General features: G+C 35.4%; 1 protein-coding gene across 1 annotated transcript in view; it reads right to left on the bottom strand.

The window, feature by feature from the left end:
* Positions 1 to 15,884, bottom strand: part of Dhx15 (DEAH-box helicase 15) — a 57,265-nt gene extending 41,381 nt beyond the window's left edge. The window contains exons 1-4 of the mRNA XM_081762306.1: positions 15,699 to 15,884; positions 6,674 to 6,733; positions 4,164 to 4,271; positions 345 to 485 (exon numbers count right to left, since the gene is read on the bottom strand). Coding sequence (XP_081618432.1) covers positions 345 to 485; positions 4,164 to 4,271; positions 6,674 to 6,733; positions 15,699 to 15,748 — 359 coding nt within the window. The 5' untranslated portion in view covers positions 15,749 to 15,884. The remainder of the gene's footprint in view (positions 1 to 344; positions 486 to 4,163; positions 4,272 to 6,673; positions 6,734 to 15,698) is intronic.
* Positions 15,885 to 27,305: the final 11,421 nt, after the last annotated feature.

Here is a 27,305-nt window from a genome sequence, read left to right as displayed (position 1 = left end):
AAGGTGGCCCAAAAGTAGGTATATATCAACTTTTGGGTCTATACCCCTGCATTGATCAAGTATAACATTCTATTTTATGGGTTTATTTGCTTCGGCTCTTTCGAGCGTAAGATGTAAGTAAAAACACATTAAGAACAAACAATAAAGAAACTAAGTCTACCTGATGGATAACAATAAGAAATGATATAAAATGTAATGAGCTGATCAGTACGGTACTGTATACCTACTTTTGGGGCACCCTGTATAATACAGTGATTTAAAATTGCATTAGCTAATGATTACGATAACAAATAGAAATATTAATATTTGGGAATCAGATATATTAACGAAAATTTTGTACTCACCACTGTGGTATCTGAGTCGTTTTCCCGGATCCTGTTTCGCCAACAAGTACGATAGACTGGTTTGTGTCCAACAAATTCATAAATTTCTCTCTATATTCCCATACGGGCAATGTGATTCTTTTCCGGAAAAACTCATAATACCTGTCAAAAACAAAAATAAATGCTATTCAATTCACATGTCTAAGTCTCGTCCTGTTGTTGATTGTTAACTACCATTGGGTTTGCTTTTGGTGTAAATTATAGTCGTTCAAAACAACTTATTATTTAAATTTTTTTGATTGAAGTTTGTTGAACTAAAAATTGATTCAAGAGCTTCTCTTGCCGAGCTATTTTATTATTATTTTAGCAACATAAAATCTTGACTGATACAAGTTATAATCTGCCGTCCTCAAATGTTTAGGAAACCAGATATATATAGACAAATAATGCTTTCTTAAGTGTCACTAATGTCCATAGAGTTAAGTGCTCGTGTCACGTTTTGTCATTCCGATACACTAATCTTCCAGATCATAGTGTGCTTTATACATTCCAAATAAAAAGAAAACACTATTTTAAACGCCTCCTACTGTTCAGTCTAGGAATATCGACTAGTCTATGAATTCGAAAGACTACTTGATAAACAGCAGAAAGGCATTCGAAATACTGGGAATACAATAAAGTATATCAAACTAGAAGAACTTTTTGATAAGCCATTACCCGATAGAATACTATGTTCGCTGCTACTTTCCAATCGGTGTAACAGCTTTCAGAACCCGTCATGGATGTTTCTACATTCTTCGATAGAGGCAGGAAATGAAATGTCATTTCAATACTGTATTTACAGAAAACAGTTTTTTAAATTATTTTTAAGCAGGCTGAATACGGATTCAAATTTCAAAGGAAATCAACATAGCAACAACCATATTTGTCATAAATCAGTTTTCCACTTTTTTTTTTCTTTCTTGCTTCTAGTTTGTTTCCACGTACAAGGCCTAAATAATACGAACAATAATTTCCTGCTAAAAGATTATTCTGATTCACGGAAAGTTTACAGGCTTACCAACATAAATACATAAAACAGCCTTTGTTACACGAGACTGTCCCCAGGCAACATGCATAATTGTACTTCTTACCAGCAGCCTTTCCAGGTAAGTTCTTGCAGTAAAGTTGCTGCTAGTCTCATAATGAATATTTATTACCACCTCTCACAGTGCTTTACATACACATTCATTGGAATTTTTACATCATCTGATAGTTTTAAAGCTTCCCGCTTCAATCTCCAAAACTTATAAAACCTATTTCGTGATCAAGGAATCAGATTTGTGGTCTTTAGGCATTTATGACCATTTTAGTCTGTCATGTGTGAAGGATGACTTTCCTCTGCGTCCACACTACCCGGGGAATAAGGGAAGGAAGAAAGGAAGTAGCCTGGAACCATTATGTTAGATATCATCCCGGTGTTTGCCTAGTGTGAATGAGGAAAACAAGAAAAACCTTACTCAGGATGGTTGTCCTGAAAAAGCTTTTACACTTTCTGACAGTCTACAAACCGGAAATCCAACCTGAACCGCTTACACCAATATTTCGTGATTAAGGTTGTTTAATTACCCTTAATACTGAATAACTTGAAAAGACAAAGAAAGCAGGTCAAATTGATTTTGAAGTATTATCAATATTATCAATCAAATTTCTTAGTATACTTTAGATGTCTTGTCTATAGTATCAAGACATCTAATAACTTCGGTTAACAATATACAATTTACATTGCACACACAACAACTAATGTGAGAGGAGTATCAATCTGTTTTCTGTCCTAATGGTAGCTGTACAAATAAATACTGACGAAATTGCTGCATACATTTTGTATTTCCAAACTGAAGCATCCCTAAGCCACGACGTTCACACTGGTAGTCAGTCAAGGTTTCTGCAAGACACGGTATCAGACGGCAATAAAATCCCTCCATGCGGTAGAAAAAGACCTATCGTGATGAAATTAAGAGGCTACGAGGAGTGTCGATCCTTTAGCATTGTGAAAACACGAACTACATTTCTCATGTGGTCGTCCTTCCATTCTAACGAAACAAGAATCTATTCTATTATGGATGGCAATAGGTAAAGAAAGAAAGAAAAAAAACTCGAAAATATTCCTATAAGACCGAAAAATTATTACCAGGTACTGATGTCTTTTCAGTTCTCTCGTGGCTTGAAGTGAGAAGACATAGGTTCGATTCCCGGCGGAAGCTCATGTGGTTCGGATTCCACGTTAAGCCGTAAATCCTCGTCTGGCGCAATAAGTGACAATGAACGAGAATTGCATTATGATTATATGCGTATTTCTTTTTTGTCTTTTAATTAAGTGGACTTAATTTCAATGGTGGATGTAACACTATAATCCAGATAGCAAAGGACGAAATGGAGTAGAAAATACCAATCCACTGCTACACAGATCAGTGTTCAAAATTCCACAATAAAGGTGATGTTATCAGTATTTTACGATTGTGAAGGTGTGAATGTGACAGATTATCTAACCTTCAACCACAGCGTCTACAAAATAATCGCATTTCTCATGTAGTCATGTTTCAAAACGGCTGTTTCATATCCCGTACCGAATATTCCCCATTCGGACTACAAATTCCCAAAAATAAAGAGATCATTGACAGATCGTTGTTTATCAACTGACAGTAAACAGTTCACCGGCAGAAGATCAATTTGTATTGTACGTCATAGCGGGGCATTCTCTGATAATGATCTCTGAAAGTTCCTAATCATTTGGGAAAAAATAGCTCTATATGATGATTATATACAAATAATAATAATAATAAACAGAGAAGTTTCATTAATGTGGCTCGTTAATCCTTTACGAGGGAGAAATATATTGTTACCCCATTATTATATGAGAGCTACTGGAAAATTTCTGCAAATCACTACTAAAAGTGGCGCTAGTGTTCCGCTATTATAAAATTCGGAAGAACAGACCTCTTCAAGTTTGAAGCCGTTCATTATGATTGTTCGTTTATTTTTCACAATAGTTTGAAGTAGTAGTTTTGTGTGAGAAATAAATATTTCTCGTAAACAAATTCGGGCAATGATTTTTTATTTCAACACCGAAATAATGTATCGTGCAATTCTATTTAGCTTTTGAGAATGAAATACCATCCAACAGGACTGTACACAATTACTCTTCCACATTCCAATGTGGTCGCAGATTTCTCAGTAATGAATTACATAAAGATCGTCCATCCGCGTCTGTTATTTCTATGAGACGGATGATTAATGAAAGAAAATAATTATCAAAGAGTTAGCAGAATATGAATGGGGGAAGAAATGTGAAAACCACAAGAAAACCTACGGAAAAGACGTTTACCATATATTCACATAGCCTGGATCGAACAACGGATCCCTCGCACCAGACGTGAGCGCTCTACACTGAGTCACTTAGCCCCCTCCACCATATAAAAGTTGAACGGTAACAACGTTAATTTTGCTGGCGACTGTACATATTTAGAATGGGAATTATACAGTTTAAAAACTATAACATTTTTGAATGAAGTACTTCTTCCTTCATACGAAAAATATAAGTATCGACAAAATTCTCTACAACATCCTTATTATGATCAAACTTGTTTATTGTATCGCATAAATATATGTACTTCTAGTAATCTATGCTTCAGAAGTTGTATAAACAACAAAAATCTGATATAAAGTCGAAACCCATAATCCGATTTTAAAACATTCGACTGCAAGAATATTAAGAAAAAAAAAAAAAATAAAGCTAGCAAACACACCCCATGCATGATACTTGTTTACCATTTCATAAAAAAAAAGTTATATATTTCTTACCTTGGTGTGTATGGGAGACCGGTAAAAGGATTTAGCTGAAGATTTGTCTTCGGTACTACAGGAGTAGCCGCAGAGGTAGCAGTAGTTCCCTTCTTGTCGTCTCTATCCCTAAAATATTTTTTTTAAAATCTTTAATTTCACACCAAATTAAAAGTGATAAATAAGTGCTAAATTGAACACCAAAAATTGATACCACTACAAAATGATCTTAGAACTTGCAGTCGATCTCAGTGAATATACCGCTTAATGTATAAAATAAAAACTTAAAAAAATATATATTAACCGACTAAAAGAAGCACTAAAAACCAGAAAATAATAATAATAAAGCGCATATGAGCAGAAAATAGTTCATAACCATTACCTATAAAACGTTTACTGAAGTTGTGCCACGCCAAACAAATTAACCCTTGTCATACCAAGTTAACTTGATCTACGTTCCTTACCAAAGAGGGTCCCTGAGGGACCCCATAATTTTGTTTACTTTACGTTAGCTTCGACAATCACAGTTTGATTATTTCTCCTCACACTTATCCATCGTGGACATGTTCGCACTTTTTGGATATTTTTAGAGAAAATGTGCACATATACAGATTATGTCAAGAAAGTGTACCCTCAGGGAATTAAACGATTTGTAGTGTATCAATATCGACCATCGTTTGTAAACTTTTGTACCTCTACACATGAATAGTTCACCTTTTTACTTGCAAGATACAGAAATAGAAAATACTTCCAAGATACGTACAGGGTGGGTCAAAAACATACCACACGAAACATAAGCGTAGCTTAAAAACTACTATAAAAGTTCTGATCATTTTTCATACTTACTTTATTATACACAGAAGGGCTACTTGTATAAAGAATAATGTCAGCGCTACATTTTCATATATTGTATGGTTCATTCTTCCATACTGTACAAACAACGATAGATTGCTACATAGTCTGTAGAATCAGTTACTATGTAACACATGTTAAATCAATTACTATATAAAATTGAAAATTGTATAGTGATTTCAACTCTACAGGAAAACAGGTTCATCTTACAGAAAGTGAAATTTTGTGTTGTACCCATTTAACTTTTTAAACATTTTTTTTTAACCTTTCTTCATAATTTTTATCCTTTTTGAAGTCTACCACAGGCTGAAGAAGGAAGTTGCATCTTCCGAAAGCGCTATCTGTTGCATGTAGAAGAAAACTCTGCTACATATTTTTTGCGGTGAGTAATAGCCTTTCTGTTCTCATTCTGTCAGCAGGTTTGTCAGCGTTGTCGACTCCTCTTTTAGCTTTATTGTAATGAAGAAACAACAGTGGCTTTCGATCATCATTGGAAAAAGAATTTCAAGTGATTTGTGTTGATAGCACACGAACAACTTCGTTTTTCTTAAGGACTTAGCTAACCATGACTACATTATCAGAGAACAGAGATATTATCGATAAAATCTTCCTGTCCTTAGCATTAAGTATTATTCATTTTGAAACCCGGATGTGTCGACTTATGGTGTATGATTATTGCTTGGCGAAGTCCCTTTCCAGCATTCATCTTGTGTATACCATACACAATGTATACGGCGGTTGGAAGTACTCTGGGAAAATTTCTTTTAGTATTGCTTTGGCTATTTCGTTACGTGGTTTTGGAGGATTTTATGGCAATAATTGAGACTTCCAATTTCGCGGTACCAGAACAATAAACATAAAGCTTTCGAGTATATCTTATGTTTAGTGTTCCATGTAATTGAATCATCAGGTTTATGAAGAATTTATGTCCAAAAACAAAGATATCGAAAATAAAAAGAAAGAAAAAAACGTTTAAGTGGTAAAGTTTTCATTCAATAACCATTAAGTTTGTACTGGAACTTGAGAACTATCACAATGTCACTCATGTGTAGAGTGAAACTTGTAAATACTACGAGAGATAACTTAGAGTACAGAAAGTCATTCTGCTACTATTTGGTCTTCACTACCTTCTTAAAACTGATGATTCAATTGTGTTGCCCGTTTCCAAAACGTCTCTTGTCCATTTTCACACCTTTCAGGAAATCTATTTTCTTGGTTGTCATCTTAATTAGTATATCTGAGAACGAGTAAAATAAGTTTTGTAATCTCCAAAATAAATACCTGAACCATTAAATGGAATAAATCAGCTGAAATTAAGTATTAACAAAGCAAAAATTACACACAAATATATATATTCCAGAAAAGTTGACAAGATACGTTTTGGAATTGGACGACTCAATTAGTTACTGTTCAATGATTTGAGACATATGAGTAGTGTTCTAGTAAAATAAATAAATAAATAAAATACATGGATCAATTTTAACCAGTAAAAAGAAAACCCCGATTGACTTGAACGGCCCTCATGTATCCTTTAGTATGAACCGTAGTATATGACAAAAGAAAGGAATTTCCGACAGTATTTTCACAAAAATATTTTTCATAAATCACTATGACACACACACACACCCCGCATATTTTTACCTTCACATTTAATACAGACTTCTGTCAACAGTACCTACCTATCTTTATATTTATCTCTGTCATTTTCACGATCTTGATCATAGTCCTTCTCGTTCTCCCTGCAAAATTCCAAGTAATAGTAAGGATTAATATCAAGCCTTGTTTTTCGTAAATTTAATATCGATCGTTGATCTCACCTCACCAGATGATTTAGCAATTACACCAAGTGAAACAATCAAAAACATTCCAACATGTAAGCTATAAGACTTTGAAGCTCAATAAAATTGTCTCTCTCTTACAAGCAGGAGTCGTACATCTAAAAATTCGAGTTACTTATCTAACTTTTATTTACATCTCATACACTGCTGGTCACAAAAATCTAGACAGCTTTCTAGAGTTTCAAGTCCAGAAACTGAGTCTAGATCCTTACTAACTCGCATAGGCTACGCGTTTGCCTTGCATTCTGTCATAGAGAGCACTTTATTTGGTTTTGTAATCTGCGATCATTGGTTCAAGAGGAAAAGTGATATCGTTGAGTCTTAATTTAGAATCTTATGCCATTTTACCAAAATGTTGAACCCTTGAACAATGCTTGCTACTCTTACAACGCAAGACAGAAGCTTGACGTAACGCTCCCAATTATCTCTCGTACCATAAGAACATGACATGCATTCTGAATCATTGTTCAGTTGAAAGAAAATTTGATTAATGATTGATAGAACGCGTTTGGTCACGTCTGGGCTATCAATAAATAATATGACAATTCCTTTGTATTCTTTTTCTTTCTTTTAGTACGAGTGACAGCTCATTACGAAATACGTACTGCGACCTAGTTTCTAGTATTAAGTTTGTAACTAAACTATAATCTGGTCAAAATGACGTATATAACATTTTGTATAATTTAAACATCATATTTTCAAAACTTGGTTAAAGCTACAATTCTTTTACTCTCTCTAGATTATTAATACTAATATTTATAGATGGGCTTCACGCAATAATAACACTCATACAGAAAATACAAAACTCAAATACATCTGACGGCCGTATTCTATATTTTTAGAAAGAAAAAAACAATATTAATATATTAATTACTTTCTTTTAACCTTCCCTAATTTTGTGGTTCTACATATACTCTTTATTTATTTTTTTTATTTATTTATTTTTTTTTTAACAATACAATATGCAGGCGCTAATTCAAGTGCTATCCTATCAACGTCTTGTCACTGTAATCTTTCACCTCGGATTTGCTTCCAGAAACGACTATGAATCAAACATGTTAATACGATTCCTCGGTAACAACTACAACATAATTTTAGATAGAGTGTTCTTATTTACAATTTGTCTTTACCACACCTTGTGGCATTCCAAAAGTTGAAGTGAAATTATAATATCCAACCGGACCATATTCTTACGCGAGGTTCACTCTTCGGTGTTTCCTGACGAGCAGCGCGGTCAATAGCTGTCATATATCTGCTCAACAGTAAGAAAGTTTGTATGATTGATTGGTTATTCGCGTACTGCTGTGATCTGTACAATCAAAAATGTTTTGATCCTTACAAGACAAAGTTAAAAATTGCGCTATATTCTCGAAACTGTGTAAGAGAACGCAAAAAGATTATTCTCGTAATATTTTATCAAGGTACAGAGAGAGAAATATTTTTCACTTTTGTTGTCACAAAATATCAAAAAGACTGCATATCTGTGGTGCTAACTTCAAGTCATAATATCGAACTGGATAACAACGAAGAAGAATTTTGTACTTGTTTTATTTCTTGAGGACAAGAGCCTAATGTCGATGGCAAATCTTACCCCTATGCTATGCAAATAAATACTGTGAAGCACATCACATTTGAATGGTGGAAACTTCATAAATGGTGTCTCACATATCAAAAAGATTCCACAAAAGTCGTCTTTACATATTTTTATTGATACATCAAATGACATACCTTCCCATTTAAAAAATCTTAAGTGTCCCCAGTGCGAAAAATTATACTCTTCATTCAATACACCCTAAAACACTTCCCTATCTCATTTTTTTTAGCTTATTTTTGTGGATATGAACTTGTATATGAAGAACAGAATTCATGATAGTGGTAAAAACATTCGCCATCCTTCGAACCTCCACGTTTACTAAAAAATCCCAACGCTTCCCGATTACACAATATGTGTATTTCCCTCTATACCTTTGCTCACGTTTTGTTCCGTTCATCTTTGTACTGTTCATAGAGTCTTTCGTAAGATATTTTAAAATAGAGGGTCAACTTTTCCTCTCAGACTTATTTTCTACGAGCCACATTTACAGGTTTATTTCTATGAACATCAATAGGCTATCCAGAGTTTGGGCTACTACTTCTGTGTATTTACCCCCTTCAATAGAACAGATTTCACTACTGTAGTTTATCTTTTAAAAATGTTACATATTTATCGACGATACAAAAATAATTTTCGTAACTTCTCTTTTCCTTATAAATATTTAATTAGATTTACAGGCTACTTTTTGTTTTTGAAATTCGAAGGGGGAAGACATGATTAGCGTACCGGTTGCTAGAACGCTGCCGCTGCATTTGCACGTGACTAAAACTGTCTGCTCAAAGATAGCGTTGCCAACTGCCGAGAAATTTTACCGTATGAAATCTTTGGTTTTTAGAAAAAGTAAAACTTCTTTTCATCTCTTTTTCTTTCTTTTTTTTCTATCTGAACTAAAGAAAAATGTTTTAATCAAGAACGGAAAGAGAGCAGAAAAGTGATTACATATTTTTCCATAACTACTGTATTAACTTGCTTTGTATTAAAAATAGACGCTAAGTGTAAAACTTCTTAGGCCTAATATGATTCATGCAATTTTTCTCGGTACATCTGAGTTCAATCATTAATTAGATATAGTACGCGACAGAACATAACCAATTTTTAACTCGAAGGTCTAAGATCTAAGGGTTTACTTGTTCCTACCATAAATCCTTCATTGTAACTAGATTCCAGCGTTGCCGCTCCAACTCGGGTAGAACTGTATAAAGCTCTCAGTATGGCTAATCCTATTACGGTTATCATAGTAGCATGTTCGTTCCATAGTAGTGTTTGTTCCGTCTGGCATCCGTAGCTTTTACAGCGTGATTGAAGAACATACATTTCGGTAGCTAGGCTTTGCAATCAGCCCACACCATGTGACAATATATGAAGGCTATTTTATTCTACTTTGTTCAACTTAAAACACAAATTATTTTGATGTAAATTATGTCGGGAAGCAAGTAAATGTTATCGAATAGAGCAAAACTTCTATACTCCCGATTCAGGCCTTTGCATTATGTTTTTTGCATAAATGATGTACAGGCAATGCTCTAAATAGAGGAGGGGGAGGTATGCGGGGTCTTCCTTAGATCTTCCACTTGAGCACTGCGTAAAGGAATAGCAACACAGTTTAAAACCGAAATCTTTCTATCTCGAATAGTTTCAGTGCGTAACTGATGCTTCTTGTATTGCGACACTGGGCAGGCACAGCCCCTCAAGGACTGTAACTCCACGCAGTCAGTTTAGTACTTATCTATATTTACTAGCTAATTTCCTCACTATTTCAATATGCATTTTTTATTTTATTACCAACGTCCTAGCAACACTGGAATATCACTCCCTGTGAGATTAGCGAAGTCAAGCAGTCCTGGGTCTCGTCAGAGGAAAAATAGGTGTGACCATTCGTACTCACAAGACGCTGTTGGCGCTGCGGCGTCCACCGAGCGTCGTGAGGACAATTGGAAGCTACTTGAAAGAAAAAAAGTAGCGAACTGCAGTCCAGGAAGCCAGCATTAACGGCGAGGGTAGCCAATCTGCGGACAAGACATCACTCCATGGGAATGAGTGCCGTAAGTCTAGGCCTTCTACGGGCTGTTGCGCCAGGAATTTAGTTACCATCATTATTATTATTATTGCTAATAATAATATTAGTAATAGCCTTAATAAAGATTCTGCCTGTTTGTTTGTTCTGCTTGTCAAACACCGTGTGCGTGGGTTTTCTCGGGGTTCTCTCGTTTCCTCTCACTTTCTTCATTCCACCATTTCATTCATTACTCATCATCACCGTCTCCTTTAGCCTAACCGGCATAACCGTGGGACGTAAAACTCAAAGATTTCATTTCATTTCATTTTCTGTTCTGCTTATGAAAACGGAGTAAGTACATTACTTCTAACTTTAGGATATAGTTCGACAGGTGATCTAATGTGATTCATCACGTGTACATAAACTGGACAAACTACAAATTAGGATACTACACACAGGAAATTAATAATGATATTAACCTGCATACATTAATAAATATGAGGATCTAGGTACTTAATAGAATGTTTTTTTAACCCTTTAACCTTTTTTTAAGGAAAAAAAAATTTAAATTGTCATTATAGACAGATGGCCTGTCGATTTTCCCAGGACATGAACAAAGTTATCGTGTCTTGCAAAATGTTTTTGATGGAGACAAGGATCATGCTGTTATCGAGATAGATCAATCGTCCTCAGAAAGTGAGGAAAACGAAAACGAGGACATGTTTTAAACTCTTGAAGTGTCAAGTTCGAATTGTTTATTTTATCTATTTATATGAAAATTTTCAAAACAATATTCAATCAGGTCTGATATAGTGCTTTATGTGAGATTGATTCTAAGTTGCACGAAGGGTATAAACAAATAATAATAATAATAATAATAATAATAATAATAATAATAATAATAATGCTATTCATAGAAGACTAACATTAGCGCATTACGCTAACTCTTCTAGTAAATCACGTTCATGCTCATTGCAATAATTTAGATTTAAGCATGCATATTTATGTATCCGCAAGTTCGTTGGTCGGCTAACAAATAAAAAAGTGAATGCAAACAATTAGAGCTCTTAAATATGATTTTAGCCTATAATTAGTGTTTGAACTTTTCGGGTAAACAGTACCCGCCTGATACCCATTGCGTTTTGTTTACTCGATCCTTAGACCTGATAAACCCGTTTGACCCGTGTTTGGCCTGTTTGACCCGATTACATGATAATTAGAACAATTTGTGTCACGATAATAAAGTGAAACAACACACTATTTCCAATCATGACAGACTAAGCTTGTTTTCATAAAAACGGAATTATCAGGCCAACCCTATTTATACAGGTAAAAATAAAATATCGGTCCAGGATCGATTCTATTTTCCGCTCATTACCGAAAATGCACATATTACTATTATTATTAATAGGCTTGTTGAATTACTTGTACGTATTTTACTCCTATTTTAAATGCTTATTGATTTGCAATATTCAGTAAGGAGAATAGTTCCAATCTTCATTGTTTACCCTGGCAACAGGGAGAGCGGCGAAGCTTTTGTAATACCGGCAACATCCAACTGGTTGACAAACCGCACGTGGAAGCTAACAACCATTTGACAGTTTTACTGCTGATAAGAAAACGTTGTTTAGCTTTGGAAACAATTATATATTCCTCGTTGAGAATGAAATTTCAGCGAGAATTACTGTAGGACACATTTCATATTTCTTCATTTATCTTTCGTGTATTGAAATTTCTGTGGGAGTCCATAACTGACTATGATTGTTGTTGGGTTTCAGAAACTACACCAGGGAATAGGGAGACGGTTTAGTGCGGTGGGTGGGACCAATTGCTTACCTACTGTATTACCTATTGTCGCGCTAGATGACTCATGTCAGACTCCAGACAAAATTATTCTCTGTTGTGTCTTTGCTATTGTGCACAATGTGGCGGAGTGTGGTCTCTGGGCATTCGCCATTTTGTTGGCTGTACTTATTTACGTACTGTGCTGTTCTGGGAACATAATTGCGTGTGTCTGTGTTTCTGTAGATCCGTGATTGTGTGTTAATATATCAAAATGGACGACGTTACAGTCAGCACCTCTTTTAAGCGTAAGAGTGATCAAGTTTTGAAGAGCAAAGAAAGGGCTATTGTCATGAACGTGTTTAATAATTTGAAGCAAAAAACCCCGGGTAAAAGTATAAGCTGGGTCGCGAGTGAAAGAGCTGAAGCCACGAAAATTTCCAGGACAACTGTTTTTAAAATTCGAAGCAAGTTATCACGTGGATCTTTAGTAACACATAACAAGAAGCGATTAAGAAAGAAAACTGCAAAGAACAGTAATATGTAAAATGTAATGAATCTGTTAGGAGTGCGATCAGACAAAAAGTCCGTCAGTTCTTCTAAGTTTGCCACCGACACTTAATTCCGTTCTCAAACACGTAAATTCAGATTCCGATTTGTCGAACTTTAAAAGATCCACGTACTTTTAAAAGAGCTTGAATTTATGAGAAAAGACAAATAAGGCCATGCTTATAGAGATTGATTCAGAGTAGAAAGCTGTATTTCATTATATATTATATATTAATTGTTATGTATTTCTTTTCTGTGTGAGTTGACATCATCAGTCGGCAGCATAATAAAAGCGCGATCTGTTCTGCATTTGTTTTTAATGCTCAACTAGGCATCGTTGTTCCCACAAGAGCAACAGTTCACTCTTTTAAGTCTCGATAAGCGATAAATAAAAATTTTCGTTCAGATAATCCTCATGAAGATAAGTTCCACGGCATCTTCAAATACGGAGGTTATCTTGATACTCATACCTTGCATTTTGATGAAATCCTTTCTCGCTTGCAGTTGGAATTCGGAATAAATAAATAAATAAATAAAACTATACGTTATCTTTTTTTCGTTCAATCATTCAGATTTGAACTCCCGAGATCAAGGTGACCACTCACTAGTACAAGTTAAGAGAACAGTGATGTACTGCTCCTAATTGTCGCGTATGAGAAACACCTTTCAGAAAACACTTCATAAATATCGGGAAACCCCCAATTTTGCTTTTTAGTCTAACTAAAAGAAACTGGGAAACCTTCGTAACTTATCAAAAACAAAATAATAAAAATGAACACTTAAATTTTACTGTATAACTTAAAAAAGTCAAGTACTAGTGATTTAAATCAAAAAAATCTATTTAAATCCCCAAAAAATCAACTATTTTTTTTTTTTTTTTAAATCGTGACTTTCTCAACCCTGACGCAAAGTTCACTAGATTTACTGGTTATCCAATGGGATTTAGAATTAGGGTATATAGTAATTGATTGTTACTATTTACAGGGTAGATTGTTTAGAGTTAGCGTTGTGGACTAACCTGTTTATCTTTGAAAGATTAAGGTGCTGGGTTGCTAGTTACGGGTGACTATACTAGAGACGGAATGAATTAAACCATTAAGTTTTTAGTCCAAATATCACGAAAAAATGTTATTTGAGATTTTTTTTCCATAATACAAGTTATTATAATCTCTTTTAATTTATTGCATATACAATTTTACATAATACAGAAGCTACATAGGAGACGAACGGAATTTACATGTGCAGACATAACGCTAATTTTTCTGGGTTGTTTCGACAATGTAACAAGCGGATAGAAAAACAAAGCTAAAAATTTCACGTGCGTGAAACAAAGGTCGTATTAATTCTGCCCATCTCTCCGTTAAATTTTATATCTGGGGCAATTAATCCAAACCGGAAGTGCAGAAATTACCATCAGTTCAGATTTCAAGTTTGAGAAAATATCACCCTATACAAACCGAACTTCTTCACATAGTATACACGTGACTCTACTACTTGTTTCGTAATAAAGAAATTTTATTTTTTTAAGAAATACATCAAAGCTTTAATCTCGCACACGATCTGAAGTATCTTGCAACAGCCAGCACAACACACTTCTTTCTCTTTGCTTAAAAGCTACACATTCGACGTAGATAAGCCTATATATAGGCAATTCGGGTTCACTCGAACAGACGGTTCTACCGAAAACAAAATTTATACGTAAAATACGATGTGAAACTTTTCGTAAAAGAGGTAGGGTGTGAATATAAATAATTTGTCATTAGATATCACATTAAAATACATTTTGAATGGTAGTGAACGTATTTACTGAAGCGGAAAAAAACAAGAATGCAAAGGAGGAGAAAATAAACGGCGGCAATGTTCTGTTCGTGTTATCAATGGACATTTGCGATGGATATAATGCAAACATACGACTTTATTACAAATAATTCTGTGATAAAGAGCGCCATAATATAGTCTTTGCAGCGTCATGGTATGTTGTAACGTAAAATCAACTGTGCGAAGTGTGGAAAAGTAAAAAATTCAAAACAGACTTTCTCCACGCAGCGGGCCATTTGCAACCGGGAAACCAGTGAAGCCATTTTGAAGGTGTTATTACGATCATTCAAGTGTTTGTTGAGGGTGAAAATTGTGGATATCTTAGGTATTTTTCCGCTATCCTCGTTCATGCCTGCCCCCCGGCGCTGACGCGCCTGCTCCCTACGGACTCCCTGCTACGCTCCTGCTCTGACTCGGTTAGAAAGCATTCGTGCTTTTTAGTGTCCACCTAGCACAAGTTGATTCGTTGGTTATGCACTAGCTCCTCATTTAGCATATGATCTGCAAAAAGAAACCTAAAAATGCAATAAATGTGTGAAAACTTGGTGGAACCGTTTGCTCGAGTAATGCCGGCAATTCTAACGTGGTAAAAAAAGAAATACTTCTTCCTCCCATTGTAAAGCATAATCTTATTTACGATCATTAAAATGGAACCGTATACACATATTACATGACAAAAATGTTCCAACCTAAAGTTCAAAATCCCTTAATTCGTATTAAACCAGTTTATAAAAACGCGACTACCGCAGAAAGATATTTAACATGACGGACACTAAAGTCTTGGCAGCCCAGTATGTGCATTTACATGTAGATTTACAGAACCGAATGCCTGCTTGTCAGCCATCATTCAACTGCCTGGCATAATTAATTCGTCACATAACATTTTATTTCGTTCCTATCTTTAATCCAAATCTACATTTTTAAATTCATAGTTTAAACTTTGCATTTGAACTCAATATTGTATCAGAAATTTGTTTTGAATATTGATCGGATGTACTTATTTAGCAATCAGAAAACTCGAGTTGGTAGGCCATTGGCCCAATTCTTTTTAGGATTTCGATGGACTAATACTTACAGTAGTATAAGGAAAAGAATATTTTAATTATACTTTAGGCATATTATCTTACCTTTTCTTTTTAACATAAGGATCACAAACTTCAATTCTTCGTTTCGACATTTCAGGAAATAATGAAAATTAGTAACAAAAACGTGAAATAAAATTAACAAATATACTTTCCCGTAACACTTATTCCCTAACAAGGGCCCCAGACCAGGAGTACCAGCACCAGGCTGTCAGCCTCCTTTCCGGTCGAATCGAAACGAAGGCAACCGCAGTGTTGCTATAAAACGAGCAAAATCAAATTAACAAGCACATTCCATAATGGTTTGTTATACGCAGCGCAAAAATTGCGTTTTTCTTTGTGATAATAGTTATGCGATTCAATTTTTTTCTAAACGCTGGTACAGAATAAGAATCTATTTATCAATTTAAGGGAGATCACTTTAAAAAGGTCTTCGCAAAATTGTCGGACCACAACGCAGTGCCTAACTGTACCAATTAACGCAAAATAAAAGGCAATATAAATCTACGTTTCAGTTTGCGATAACAGGCATCGCAGTCAATTATAAACGCTATTGGTTGACGACAATCGTTATGGAAAGTGGCACTGGAATATGTTAGCCTCTAAAAAGTTTTACAACTTCCGTATAGGTTTGGATCAATGTAATGTAATATACGTATTTGATTGTGATATGATTGCTTATTTCAACTATTGAATTGCAATACGGCCACAAGTTTGCGAATTCTGATACGGAATGTGGCTCATGGTAGGCACAGATACTATAGAAATTGGATGTGTGCCTGCTAGGGTGACCATAATTTCAATAGCTAAAATCAGGACACACACTTGAAAAAACAAAGAATGGAAGATTGCTCTACACTCATTATCGTAAAACTTTCATGGGTGAAGACGACATTATGTTCAAAAACATTTCTTTTCATTACCAATATTAAAGTTGAATTCCCAGTTCTTTCCGCCACTGAATATATAATGTATATATTTATTTGAAAGTGACAATGTTTATGACTTCATAACTCTTCCAAAATGACCGATATCAATGTCGAAACCATAGTTTTCGGTGTCGCTGAGACGAACAGTGACACTTCCGATGCCATTTAATTTCAAATTCAGCCCTTTATGTCCAAACTGAAACGTATTCTCCCGTGCGAATGGATCTTTCTATGTCGAAGGTATAACGTTCTACAAATTTGTAAAGTCTCTATTACGAACTTGAATCTTGAAATCCTCCTCCCCGATGTCTCTCTCTTTATATATAAATCGTGACACCAATGGCATAACAAGACGGGGGGGCAAGGGGGCATTGCCCCCCCCCAAAGTTCTGGTAGAAGTTATTGGGGGCTCCGAAGGTACCTAATGATTACTTTGCCTTTTTTTAAGCCGATTGAATAATGAAAAGTTTATGTACAAAGCAGTGTTTTGTATGCACGGCCAAATCTTCGACAAAATATAGAGTGCAGTGCTTTGTATTATTATAACTAATTGAAACTTTTTCTGTTCCTTTTGTGTTGATTTTCTAGGGCACCTTTGTTACAATAAAATAAAGAAATAAAAATTACCTATATGACAATCAAGCAGCGATATAAACATTTTCTTAATTCTTTATCGCCTCTCATTATGCCTATGTACGCGCGACACAATCCTTCGATAGAATAAAAAAGGAAATAATGTTACAATGATGGAGCATTGTAAATATATTAATTATTCCTTCGTCGCCCCTGACTGTATAGGGGCGCCTTCGATAGAATAAAAAAGAAATAATATTGCACCAAGGGGCGCTGTAGATATATTAAATATTTTTGTCGCCCCTGATTGTATAAGGGCGCCTTCGATAGAACAAACAACGATGTAATATTGCACTAAGGGCGATGTAGATATATTATTCATTTTGTCGCCCCTGATGACAGAACAAACAAGGATGTAATATTGCACCAAGGGCGCTGTAGATATATTAATTTTTCATTTTGTTGCCCCTGATTGTATAGGGGCTCCTTCGATAGAACAAAAAGGATGTATGCTCCAAGGGCGCTGTAGATATATTAATCATTCCTTTTGTCTCCCCTGATTGTATAGGGGCGCCTTCGATAGAACAAACAACGATGTAATATTGCACTAAGGGCGATGTAGATATATTATTAATTTTGTCGCCCCTGATTGTATAGGGGCGCCTTCGACAGAACAAACAAGGTTGTAATATTGCACCAAGGGCGCTGTAGATATAATAATTCCTTTTGTCTCCCCTGATTGTATAGGGGCGCCTTCGATAGAACAGAAAAGGATGTAATATTGCACCAAGGGCGCTGTAGATATATTAATTATTTTTGTGCCCCTGATTGTATAGGGGCTCCTTCGATAGAACAAAAAGGATGTAATATTGCACCAAGGGCGCTGTAGATATATTAATTATTCCTTTTGTCTCCAATGATTGTATAGGGGCGCCTTCGATAGAACAAACAACAATGTAATATTGCACTAAGGGCGATGCAGACATATTTTTTATTTTGTCGCCCCTGATTGTATAGGGGCGCCTTCGACAGAACAAACAAGGATGTAATATTGGACCAAGGGCGCTGTATATATATTAATTTTTCATTCTGTTGACCCTGATTGTATAGGGGCGCCTTCGATAGAACAAACAACGATGTAATATTGCACTAAGGGCGATGTAGATATATTATTAATTTTGTCGCCCCTGATTGTATAGGGGCGCCTTCGACAGAACAAACAAGGTTGTAATATTGCACCAAGGGCGCTGTAGATATAATAATTCCTTTTGTCTCCCCTGATTGTATAGGGGCGCCTTCGATAGAACAGAAAAGGATGTAATATTGCACCAAGGGCGCTGTAGATATATTAATTATTTTTGTGCCCTGATTGTATAGGGGCTCCTTCGATAGAACAAAAAGGATGTAATATTGCACCAAGGGCGCTGTAGATATATTAATTATTCCTTTTGTCTCCAATGATTGTATAGGGGCGCCTTCGATAGAACAAACAACAATGTAATATTGCACTAAGGGCGATGCAGACATATATTTTTTATTTTGTCGCCCCTGATTGTATAGGGGCGCCTTCGACAGAACAAACAAGGATGTAATATTGCACCAAGGGCGCTGTATATATATTAATTTTTCATTCTGTTGACCCTGATTGTATAGGGGCGCCTTCGATAGAACAAACAACGATGTAATATTGCACTAAGGGCGATGTAGATATATTATTAATTTTGTCGCCCCTGATTGTATAGGGGCGCCTTCGACAGAACAAACAAGGTTGTAATATTGCACCAAGGGCGATGTAGATATAATAATTCCTTTTGTCTCCCCTGATTGTATAGGGGCGCCTTCGATAGAACAGAAAAGGATGTAATATTGCACCAAGGGCGCTGTAGATATATTAATTATTTTTGTGCCCCTGATTGTATAGGGGCTCCTTCGATAGAACAAAAAGGATGTAATATTGCACCAAGGGCGCTGTAGATATATTAATTATTCCTTTTGTCTCCAATGATTGTATAGGGGCGCCTTCGATAGAACAAACAACAATGTAATATTGCATTAAGGGCGATGCAGACATATATTTTTTATTTTGTCGCCCCTGATTGTATAGGGGCGCCTTCGACAGAACAAACAAGGATGTAATATTGCACCAAGGGCGCTGTATATATATTAATTTTTCATTCTGTTGACCCTGATTGTATAGGGGCGCCTTCGATAGAACAAAAAGGATGTATGCACCAAGAGCGCTGTAGATATAATAATTCCTTTTGTCTCCCCTGATTGTATAGGGGCTCCTTCGATAGAACAAAAAGGATGTAATATTGCACCAAGGGCGCTGTAGATATATTAATTATTCCTTTTGTCTCCAATGATTGTATAGGGGCGCCTTCGATAGAACAAACAACGATGTAATATTGTACTAAGGGCGATGTAGATATATTATTAATTTTGTCGCCCCTGATTGTATAGGGGCGCCTTCGACAGAACAAACAAGGATGTAATATTGCACTAAGGGCGATGTAGATATATTAATTTTTCATTTTGTTGCCCCTGATTGTATAGGTGCGCCTTCGATAAAACAAACAAGGATCTCCTCAGCTACCGCACAGGAGACAGACCTAGAAAAGACTAGAACACTCGCAGACATTCGCTAAAAATTACCAATTCAACACAGCAGGAGAGAAATTACGCGCAACCTATTATGAATGTTTGGACAATATCATTTGCAAAATTTAGTCGATTCCATCAGCCTGAACTGAAGAAGTATCGTGCAATAGAGGATGGATTCTCGAAGGTAACTTTTCTCGCTACATTAGTGACATTTTAAAAGAATACCATGTCAATCTGGACCGACTATAACTACAGATGCAACAGTTACTTACCACTATTCCCACTTCAAAAAATCTGAGATACCTGCTTGAGAACTTCAAGAAACTCTGTAAAGAAACAAGAGAGTTGTTCCCTGGTGTTGAAAGTCCTTCGTTTATTGCTTGTCATCCTGGCGACATCTGCAACACCCAAGAGAAATTTCTCAATGTTGCGGCATCTCAAAACTTATCTGAGGTCCACAATGACCCAGGCAAGACTGAACCATTTTGCACTTCTCAATGCATACCCAGACAGGCTTGATTCACTGGACGTGAAGGAACTGTCTAGAGAATTCACAAATAGCTCCTACCGTGCAACTGCCATCGGAAAAGTGTGAATTCTGCTCTTTGAAGAGTGTAGTATTTGTGTCAAAATGAGCTATAGGATCACAGTGGCTAGTTATTTTTTACATTGAACATTTAATCAAATTGAAACTTATTCCGTTCTTGTTAAATATATTAAAAGTTAGAGGTTACGTACGCAAGGGCTCAAAATCCGGCGTTTAAAAAAGTTTCTTCCGCCGCTTTTATGCTTGTCAAATTTTAAACTTTTTTTTTTTTTTTTTTTTTTTTTTTTTTAATATTTCAACTTTAATGAAGAAAGTACTTTCCACCTTTGTTCCCCATTATAAGAAGAAAAAGAGACTTAATTACTGCATTCTGAAGAAAAATAAATATGAGAAGTTCAACAATCAAGAATAATCGATCACTCATAAGAAAACGAAGGGCAAATATATTAACCCTTTGGGGACTTTTGATACAGATCTGAACCATATCGTCGACCTTCAGAATTTGCTTTATAAATTTCTAGTAAAGCTTTTCACATCGTGTTTTTTTCCATTCATTCAAGCGGGGAAGCATCAAAGAATATGTTTCATGGGCATTTTGCAGTCACGATTGCTATGCCTGGGGGCAGTGACGTCACAAACATGAACGAAGGAAGAAAGAAAAGGTAAATTTTAGAGCTTTTGTTTAAAAAAAAAACTAACACATCGCTATTAATACTAGGATCATGGTCCATACCTAGTTGTGTTCGTAATAAAGAAATGTTTCCAACTGTACCACTCACATTTCCCTATTGTGTATCAGAAGCGGGAATATCCCGCCCAAAGTGGGAAAAGGGATTATTTCAGATCTTTTTCTTTTTTCGGGAATTCCTTCCTTCAGGAACATGTGAGTGGTACCGTTTAAAACCTACCACCATTCCAAACAAAACAAGGTACAAACCATGATCGTAGGGTAAATAGTGATTTTTCAAAAGAAAAAAAATATAAATTTTTCCCCTATTGCACTATATTAGTCAACGTGTTTAGTAAAGTAGCTACAGGTAATCCCTATTTGTCGTAGGATCATGGTTTGTATCTAATTTTGTTCGTAATGATGCAACGTTTCCAACGGCACTACTACTATTGCGCTATCATGTACCTGAGGAGATAAGATTCCGAGATAGTTAATTTTTGAAAATTTGAATTTCCCTCTTTTCTTTATACATTTTGAGCGGGAATTTTTCCCCTCAGGTACATGATAGGGACATGCAAGTGATACGATTTAAAACGCTGGTTCATTACAAACAAAAAGGTGCAAACCATAATCCTAGAATAAATAGTCTTGGTGCTAGAGCTGATTTACTAAATTTCCCTCCCCATTTTTGGGTAATAGTTACTAATGTATTGTTATTCAATAAGCTCTAGCGTCAAGAGTGTTCATTGTAGACCATAGATCGTACCTCATTTTGTTTGTAATGAAGTAACGTTTCGAACTGTACCACTGCCGTGGCGCTAGAATGATCTGGGGGAGGAAATTCTCAAAAAGGTTATTTTTTCCTGACATTTTTTTTTTTCAATTTGAGCGGGATTTTTCACTTCTGGTACATAATGGGGAAATTTAAATGGTACAGTTGTAAACATTCCTTCATTACAAATACAAAGAGTTACGAACTATGATCCTACGATAAAGAGTCTTGACTGACACTAGAGCTTGTTGATAGTAGATATTAGGAAAAAATAGTAAATGAATTTTAGCACCAAGACTATTTACCCCAGTATCGTGGTTCATACCTCGTGTTGTTTGGAATGAAGCAAAGTTTTTTTTTTTTTTTTTTTTGTAACATTTGCATGCCCATGTTGTGTACCGGAGGGAAGAAATTCGCAGGAAATTGAGATTTAAAAAAAAAAAATCCTTCTTTCCGAATTTGGACAGGAATTTTATTGTCTTAGGTACATATTAGTGAAATTTACAAGTTAGGAAAACACTGTTTCATTCCGAATAAAACGGGGTATGAACCATGATTCTACGATAAATAGTCTCGACGCAATAGCTGCTTGACTGAAAGTCTAAAATTTAACTTAAAAAGTGGAAATCTCAAAAGGGTTAGTGTATAGGGTTTTCTAGTTCGAACGCGAATTGTTTGTACAGTTCTTAGAATAATGTTTGACAAAAAAAAAAAAAAAAAGTCTAGTGAAAAGTTAGTGGTGAGAATAATAACTGTTCTGAATAATGATTTAAGGTCTCGAAAAAAACTTTAAAAAAAAAAAAACGAATATCTTTTCCATGCTTTTTTGGCTTGGGATTTATTTCTTTTAATATTTCATATTTAGCGAAGAAACAACTGTGTGTTCCAGCTTTCTTTTCCCATTAAGGTCTAACTTTAAAAAAAAATGTATTCTGAAGAAAAATAAAAGATAAGAGCTACCGCACTAAGCTTTGTTGCTCCAGTTCCTTAAACTAAATCATATTATGCTGCTACTATTACTGAAACATTTTCTTCTGAAATATGAACAAAATTATGAAGCCTTTTCGGCTCCAATATTAGGTATTGAAGAGTATCTGAAACAATAATGTTTCTGGAACGGCGGTGATACTTTTTCTTGTTTGTCAGTTTGACTTTAAGCAACCCGAACAAAACACATTTCAAGATGTATAAATTTCAAGAACTTGATATCATGACATCAACCAACGTGGGACTTATGAGATCCTAGTTTGTCAAAAGAGCGAAAATTTCCGTTGTCTTTCCTAAAGCCGCTTTTTTAATGAAAATAAAGCACGTCTTAAAAATCGGGCTATTTTGCATCTCTAGTCCGGTATATCAATACAAAGTGCAGTTCAATCTATGTACTGAAACAATTGAAGATTAATCTGGTGTGAAAGTAAAATAAGAAAAGTGTGCGTGTAAGTATATCGTTAGAATCTGATGATCACTTTAGAAAAAATTTTTGTGGTTGTGATATGTCTTCAGCCTATGAGTTCTGGAGAGTGAGAATGTGGCTTTAGTGCCGAACGTATACGGAACAATCGTGTCGTACTATTTAGTGATTAATTAATAGTAAACTGTAATTCATACGTATCCCGACGCAAATCAAATGAGGTCTACTAGTTTTACTAATGTACGACTCTTGTGTTGAATGAATACATTGGGTGGGTAAAGAAGGTCATTACTTCAAGTAAGTCTAATATTTTAATTTTTCAAATGTATAGCTGTTTTCGTAAATTACAATTATTTTCCCACACACACGAAAAAAAAAAAAAACATAACACTAATACTGTAAAGATCAGTGGAAATTACGCGCTGTGATGGGGGGAGGGCGCTGTTGAGAGAGGTGCGCAACAAAAAGACTTGCCCCCTCCTATATTCGAAATGTTGTTACGCGGCTGCGTGACACCAATGGTATTCGGTGTTTTTCCTGTCAGAAAATAAAGAACTGAGTAGAATAGATAAAGACAATCAATGCCTTCGGCGTTGTTGCTGTAAAAAGTCAAGAATTTAGTAAAACTTTATAATATTAGCGTTTAATAGGAAAAAATGTCCAAAGATCAGATATATACTAATTGATATATCTCACTGAGCAGAATAAAGTTATATACGTCAGTGTAAAAGATCCGTAGTTCTCGAGAAAATCGAGGGGGGAAATATTTCGTAAACTGAAAAGTTTATGCGGAATCCATATCACATCACTTATTAAGGTGAGACGGAGATCGAAGTATACCCGTATGAATCTCTTCAACCAAGACTACAGCACGTAGTATGGTTAGCGAGATATAACCCAAAATTATTATTAACTATTTAATTTTAATTTCTAATTAACAAAAATATTGTCAAAGAATAAAATTATATCATTTGATAATTCACATTAGGTTAACACGGTTAAGGGTAAAATCTGATGGGCAGTTTCCGCGAATATGAATAATAACGAACTTTTATGGCTTAAACAGGACGTCGTTCGTTGCCAGTAATAATTGAAAATTCTACTGGAATAGTTTATTTATAGCTAATTCATGTACTGTTACTATATATATATATATATATATATAATATACTTTGTTAAATATCTCAACCTGTCTTTCCTTAATAGTTATAAGATACTCCTAGCAGTGACACTCATACTTCTAATGATTATGAACCAGTGGCAGATCCAGGATGGAGTTTCTCGGAAGGCGGTGGGTTGTAATACTGGTACTTAGAGCTACTTTTAAGAGCTCCAAACTCTGGAATGTGTTTTATTTATATATAAAATATGAACGTTTCCTCTTCTGGAGGGGCGATCGTCCCGATGCCCCCCCTGGATTCGCCCCTGTTATAAACGTACTACTTTAATATCTTGCAACATTTTACTATATTAATTCGATTTCCACCAGTGTTCGTGTACCCTTTCCAAAAATATAAGTCATGGATAAAAATTTATAGAATAATCAAAATTTCGCAGGGTAATTCCCACCTCCTGAGGTGTCTTACTCCCACATTTTTTTCAGGTAGAAAACCATATGTCTACCAAGTTTTGTTAAAATTGCTGCAGATGTCCGGAGTTACGCTAGAATATACATTCATACACATATATAGATAGCTGTGCGAGCAACGCCTTCGGCGCTGTCTCTGTGAGATTCATCTCAGTTGAAATGCTCGTTCATGCCTAAACTTGGGATTAAGTGTCATCGTAATTGTAATCTATTAGCTTGACGAACCCAAAACCAGGGATTCGACACTAATCACAGTCATTTGTGACATTTTATTGTTCATCCCTTCTTACCCCCATGTCGGTAGCGACTGAACCTGGACTTGTAATTATTAATCTCATCATCAAGAACTATGGATTCGAAACTAATATAGGTCTTTCTTCGATTATTTTTACATGTTAGCCCCTTCACACCACCCCAAAGGTTCTAATGGAAGTCCAATCGTAGACTTATATGGAATAAGGAGTTTCGGCAATCAACTTAGGGACTCTGAAAACTATGAATTCGATACTAATATCGGTTGTTTTTGATTACTGTTTTCATGTAACCATTCCCCTTCAGTGGTACTAATGGGGTTGAACTTGAACTTAAACAGCATCGTGTTATTATTAATCTCAGTGACCCCGAAAACTATGAACTCGACGCTAATGTCAGCCGTTTTCGACCATTTTATTTATTATCCCTTTCCACTTTCCCTAGGTGTGCTAGAAGATTTTAGTTATACTGGAGGGTGAACATAAGCATAATCAAAACTGCTGCAATCAACTTAGGAACCCCAAAAACTATGGAATCGACACTAAGAAAGCTTATTTTAAATTATTGTTACATGCCACAATTTCATTATCAGTTCCGGGTGCGAATGGGGCTAAACTTGAACCTAAATGACATCTGGAGTGATCAGGGTTGCCACACTCGAGACTCGCGATGATGCCAAACACGGGTCTGAATTATGCTAGATTTTTGTAAATTATGCCAGATTTTCAAATTACCTTTCCTAACTAATTTTAAAGACCCACCCCTATTTATCTTCATTATTTTAATGAAATGTATTAACTGTATTCATGTACAGCTAACATGATACTGTCAGGAATGATAGTAGATGGCACGTTATAGGGGAGGATGGTCGAATTTATATTTTATGAATGGATAACATTTTAAGAAATATATACACAACATGTTGCTTCCGACATAGCCCTGAAGCATTTCTTTTAGTGTATTACTAACTGTCCCCTGACGGTCATATCCCTCCCCTCTCAAGTTGTAAATTGGAATGGACAGAAACATCCCAGATAACCACACATTCAGGTTTCAGTTGACAGTAATAAAGCTATGGGTAAGTAAATGTGTTTTGCAGAGTCACGTTTGCTATTTTTGAACATTTGCATTTGCTCTGAATTCAACAAAAAATTAGAACCGCAGAAATACTGACAGGTTTCATTGCTCCAACCATCGCTTCACCTAAAAGAAATAATTCCCAGCAGTCCTTGAACCATCTAAATTTTCGTTCTTTTTCTGTTCACTAGAGAGAAGAATGAAATTATGCTAGATTTGGCCAGGATGCTAAAGTCAAGATGCTAGATGCTAAATGCATGTGGATTATGCTAGATCTAGCACCAAGATGCTAGATATGGCTTCACTGGGAGTGATCCTCTTTATCTAAGTGAGATCGAAAACTATTGATTCGATACTAATATCGATCATTTTTATATCTGTCCCTCCCATTCTCTCTTAGGTGGGTTACTGAATTTGCACTTAAACGTGCACTTGAACTTGAACTGCCACTAATTAACTTAGTGATGCTGAAAACTAATCATTCGATAATAATATCGACCAATTTCGATATTTTTACATGTCACTATGTCACCTCTGGGTGGAAATGCGACTTAAATCGTAGTTAAGCGGTATCGGGAATGTCAATATTTAACTTCACCAAACAACAATTGAGCTGTGTATTTTTGTTTCTATTGCAGATTCAGTATTTTCCATGCAGATTCTGATTCTGTGATGAAAAATAAATGAAATTTATTCGGTACATTTTTCTCGGTCTGTATAGATGGCACAGTAATCAGTGAAAACTAGTTTCACTTATTCTTCAGTTGGGAGCCTCCTAGCCGATTAGGGGGAAAAGATAAAAACTTCGAAAACATTTAGCTCTAGTTGGATTTTTGTTTGAGACCTTTATTTTGTTGCCCAGAGCATATCCCGAAAAGAATCTTTAATTTGCGTTTAGATTTATTTATTTTTGTTCTTTTTGGGAGTGAATGTGAAATAATTCTAGTTTATTTTCAAAATCAAACCAAGTTCCACTTCCGCCCTTTTTCCACTATTGAAACCAGAAAGTTCAATAGCTTAGAAGTTTACTCTAGTTTTACAGTGTGGAACGAAACTTCATTGTTTCCTTTAAAATGTTTTAGGCCTACATTTCTTTTATAATTTAGAATGATATCAATAGAATTAGCCTACATCACTAACATTTTATTTATTGTTACATCCTACTCGACGACCCTCGAACTACTATTACTAATGCGTTTCTATTTCGACTGTGTCCCTTCTGTCGCTGC

This window comes from Thermobia domestica, chromosome 1 (genome assembly GCF_964235325.1).
Source record: "Thermobia domestica chromosome 1, izTheDome1.hap1.1, whole genome shotgun sequence".
Lineage (NCBI taxonomy): Eukaryota > Metazoa > Arthropoda > Insecta > Zygentoma > Lepismatidae > Thermobia > Thermobia domestica.
This window is presented reverse-complemented; position numbering and strand designations above follow the sequence as displayed.